Source organism: Nicotiana tabacum, chromosome 13 (assembly GCF_000715075.1).
Source record: "Nicotiana tabacum cultivar K326 chromosome 13, ASM71507v2, whole genome shotgun sequence".
Lineage (NCBI taxonomy): Eukaryota > Viridiplantae > Streptophyta > Magnoliopsida > Solanales > Solanaceae > Nicotiana > Nicotiana tabacum.
Genome location: NC_134092.1, coordinates 81,346,237 through 81,351,044, shown reverse-complemented (window position 1 = coordinate 81,351,044; position 4,808 = coordinate 81,346,237). Strand labels below are relative to the sequence as shown.

The window sequence follows — 4,808 nt, the reverse complement described above, 5'->3', positions numbered from 1 at the left end:
AGTTGGATCAAGAAAAGTTACAGAGAAGGGATAGGCACTGCATCAGGATAGGTTTTAACTCAAACTTAATTCTAAGTTAGCACATAAATACAAAGATGATCATGCTTCTTTTTTACAAGTTATCATTTAACTAGGACAGTGTGACTCAATTCTTTAAAAGATAAAGATGCATACCAGCCCTTTCAAAGATGCATGATGACTCTAAAGATAAGAGATAAGAGATATAATACTAAATAAGCATGTTGTTGAGGGGTGTTGACTAATCAAGAAAACAGTTAAGTTCAGTTTATCTAATTACCATCCTTTATAACAAAGGGAAAGGAACAGAACCATGATCACATTATAAGGAGAGATGACATAGCTTTAACAGATGTGTTCAATAGGATTACACAGAGAAGAAAAGATAGGTTTAGTTCAAATAAGATCATGTTAACAGAAGCAACTAAACAAAATGGAAGATCATAGCAGCAACAGTCTAACATACTTAACAAAGGAGATGACAGATGAACACTTAGAGTTTCTGCCCAAGGTTTAAAGGGATAAAGAATATAAACTTAATACTTTAAGATTTATTCAATTATAGTTATCAGAATATAAGTTAAACTTCAAAAAACTCACAAGCTATAGAGATGCAACTGGCAAGGATAAGAGTTACTACATGCCAACAAAGCTATAAGGTTTATGTGAACATGATCATATAACAACTTAAACATGTAGACTGTCGGAAACTCAGGAAATAAGATTAGCAAGAATCAAGTATAAGTATAATCGACCATCATTTAGAGACTCAAAGAAAGCCAACTAATCACAAATAATTATTAAACTAACAGAGCACAAGTATTAACATGTTAAACACCATAAAACAACTGTAACATACAGAACCTAACTTCGCATGCTTGTCTCATTCAAAGAAACGAATAAAAGAGAAGAATGAGAGAGGTGCTGACCTTTTTTAGGGCAGCAGACCAAACGAAAGCTCTTTCCAGTTGCTCAAGCTCCCAGAACACTCGAGTTTGGACCAGCGATAATACTCAGCAAAAAGGAAAAGGAAAACACCGAGAAGCCTAAGGCTAAACTTCTCAGTGTTTTTTGTGTGTGTATCTCTTTAGTGTTAGGTCTTAGTTCTTAGGTTATCTCCTTTTTTTAGGTGAGAGAATTGAAAGCCCTATTTATAGTGGCATTCAATGCCTTAGGGTTTCAGGATTCTAACAAAGATAGTGGAAGATGACTCATGCTAATGATGATAGCAAATTGAGTAAAAATCAGAAGATAGAAGGGGGGAATTCAGTATTGAGTTTATCTGAGTGGGGGGTAATTGGTTGTTGAAACTTCGAACCAATAGACAAACCCTAAAACCCAGAGGTCACTGTGTTTGACCTTTGGGTATAGGATTCCATGATGATTTTCTGAAGAAGGTTTCATGCATGCTCCTATTTGACAAACCATGAAGGAACATCAGAGACTTGATGTTGCGTCTTTGGGTCTAGGGTTTCAAGATTCAGAGGTTTGAATTTTGTGATTGAAAAAGGAATTTGCAGGAGGATTCACGGACTTCAGGAGGCAAAAGGTGACTTCAGGCTCCGATTTGAAAGATCGTAACTGATGTCAGGCGATTTGAGCTTTCATCTTTGAGTCTAGGGTTAAGCTTTGGGGGTTTCGAATTTCTGTGATGAAATGGCAATAAAATCAGCAAGATTCGCGGATTCAGAAGGCAAAGGAGATGAAATCTCTTATTGATTTGTGACTTTGCACTAATTTGTGCAAGGTTTGTGACTGATTGAGTTCGTGAAGTTGAGAGAAAATAGAGGGAAAGGGAAAGAGAGGCGGCCAGGTCTCTGAGTGAAATGATTAGGGTTTTTTTGGGTGTTGGGGGGGGAGGGGGTCTCTAGGTTTAATAGTGAGAGATAGGATCTGGGACGTTGGATCTAATGATCAATGGCCTTGATAATTTGGGCATTAATATATATATATATATATATATATATATATATATATATATATATATATATATATATATATATATATATATATATATATATATATATATATATATATATATATATATATATATATATATATATATATATATATATATATATATATATATATATATATATATATATATATATATATATATATATATATATATATATATATATATATATATATATATATATATATATATATATATATATATATATATATATATATATATATATATATATATTTTAAAGCAAATGTCGTTGTTCTAAATTATGACATGTTACGAAAAGTTCTCCACATGCGAATGTATTCCTTTGAGAACTTCATTCTGTTGATGTTGATCTTTCATGACGCCTCTGACAATGCAGCCACTTGCTGTTGCGACTGCATTCTAAATTAGAAGTGTGCATTACAAAGGCTTTTCTAAGGTTCTGACTGAACCCTTTCAGGTTGCTTACGTATCCGAAATGGAATCAGGTCTAAATGTAGTTCATGGGATGGTATAAAATATGATGAAAATGACCGAGCCTGACTCAAGCATCTTACGCATCCAAATGGAATCAGGTCGAAGCATAGTCTGATTATAACAGATGCCAAATAATGAGACAAAGAATGAAAATGGTCGAGTCTAACTCAAATAGCCTACGTATCCAAGTGGAATCAGGCCAGAACGTAGTTCAATTACAAAAGACGACTGATCCGATGAGGATTACCTACGTATTCCTTTATGAGGAAATCAAGTCGGTATAGTTCCTGAGCAACATACAAAAGTGATATTTTGTTTTTCTATTACAAGAGAAAGGGGGAGAGAAACAGAACCCTACGTGGGTTGCCTACATATCCCTCTGTGGGAAGTCAGGTTGAACGTAGTTCTGTTATATCAAAAACCCTAACTCTATTTGTCTTCAGGCATAGCATCTCTTGATTGTGTCTGAGTTGATAGGCTTCGTGCTGACTATTCCGTCCATTTATGCTAGGATTAGAGCTCCACCTGACAGTGCTCAGTGAACCACGCAAGGACCTTGCTAATTTGGTGCAAACTTTCCTTTGGCTTCTTCTTGATGGGGAAAGATTTTCTTCAGAAACAACTGCCCTAGTGTGAAATGGTGAGGCTTCACTATTTTGTTGAATGCACTAGCCATCCTGTTCTAATATAGTTGTTCATGGCACACTGCATCTATTCTTTTCTCGTTAATGAGCATGAGTTGTTCCTGCCTGACCCGTGTCCACTCTGCATCGTCCAATTTTGCCTCTTGAATGACTCTGAAGGATGGTATTTTGACCTCTACGGGAATCCCTGCTTCAGTGCCGTATACCAATATGTATGGTGTTGCCCCAGTGGATGTTCTCATGGTAGTCTGATAACCTAATAAAGCGAAGGGTAGCTTCTCATACCATTGTCTGTGATTGTCCACTATATTTCGAAGAATCCTCTTGATATTCTTATTGGCTGCCTCGACTTCCCCATTCATTTTTGGTCTTTAGGTTGTGGAATTGCGGTCGATGATTCTGAACTTCTCGCAGATTTCTCTCATAAGGTCGCTATTAAGGTTAGCAGCATTGTCAGTGATGATGGACTCCGGTATTTCAAATCTGCAGATGATGTTGTTTCGGATAAATTGCCACTACCTTCTTTGTGACGTCTTTGTATGTAGATTCCTCGAACCATTAGGTGAAATAGTCGATAGCTACCAAAATGAAACGATGTTCGTTTGATGTTGCAGGCTCTATGGGTCCTATCACGTCTATCCCCAGGCGGCGAATGGCCAGGGCAAACCCATTACATTTAACTCATTTGGTAGAACCCGGATGAAATCTCTGTGAATCTGGCACTGGTGACACTTCTGCACGGAACGGATATTGTCGCTTTCCATAGTCATCCAAAAGTATCCACCTCTCAAATTTTTCTTGGCTAATATGAACCCGTTCATGTGGGGTCTACACATCCCTACATGTATTTCTTCCAACAGTCTAGTCACTTCAGCGGCGTCCACACATCTTAGCAAACCGAAGTCTGGGGTCCTCCTGTACAAGACTTCCCCGTTGAGGAAAAAGGTGGTTTACTAACCTCCCGAGGGATCGCTTTTGACCATTAGTAGCAATTTCTGGGTACTCTTGGGTCGTAAGGAATTTCTTGACGTCGTGATACCATGGTTTACCATCTGGTTCTTCATTCACATGAAAGCAATAAGCATGTTGATCCCTGACATCTACCTTGATTGGGTCGATGTAATTTTTGTCTAGATGCTGAATCATAAATGATAAGGTCGCAAGGGCGTCGACAAACTCGTTCTGAATTCTGGGGACGTGCTTGAACTCAATCTTTGTGAACTTCTTACATAACTTCTTTACACGGTGCAGGTACGACAGTATCTTGACATTCTTGGGGGACCACTCTCCTTGGACTTGGTGTATCAGCAAATCGGAATCTCTTATGACCAAAAGTTCTTTGATGTTCATGTCGACTACCATTCTGATTCCAAGGATGCACGCCTCGTATTCAACCATATTATTTGTATAAGGGAATCTTATATTTGCCGATGCTGGATAGAGTTGTCTAGATTACGAAAGCACGACTGCCCCAATCCCGACTCCTTTGAAGTTTGTTGCTCCTTGAAAAACATTCTCCACCTAAGGGTATGATTCTGCAATATCCTCCCCGGCAAATAGTACTTCTTCATCAGGGAAATACGTGGTAAGAGGTTTGTAATCTCCATCTACTGTATTCTCGGCGAGGTGGTCGGCTAAAGCTTGCCCTTTTATAGCCTTCTGAGTTATGTACACAATGTCAAATTCTCTGAGGAGAATTTTCCATTTAGCTAGCT

At 37.8% G+C, this 4,808-nt stretch overlaps 2 protein-coding genes across 2 annotated transcripts; both read right to left on the bottom strand.

The window, feature by feature from the left end:
• Nucleotides 1-3,131: 3,131 nt before the first annotated feature.
• On the bottom strand, nt 3,132-3,455 carry LOC142168190 (uncharacterized). The gene has a single exon (XM_075228846.1). The coding sequence runs from the start codon at nt 3,453-3,455 to the stop codon at nt 3,132-3,134; it is 324 nt and encodes a 107-aa protein (XP_075084947.1).
• A 508-nt stretch (nt 3,456-3,963) lies between these two features.
• Nucleotides 3,964-4,455, bottom strand: LOC142168189 (uncharacterized). The gene has a single exon (XM_075228845.1). The coding sequence runs from the start codon at nt 4,453-4,455 to the stop codon at nt 3,964-3,966; it is 492 nt and encodes a 163-aa protein (XP_075084946.1).
• Nucleotides 4,456-4,808: the final 353 nt, after the last annotated feature.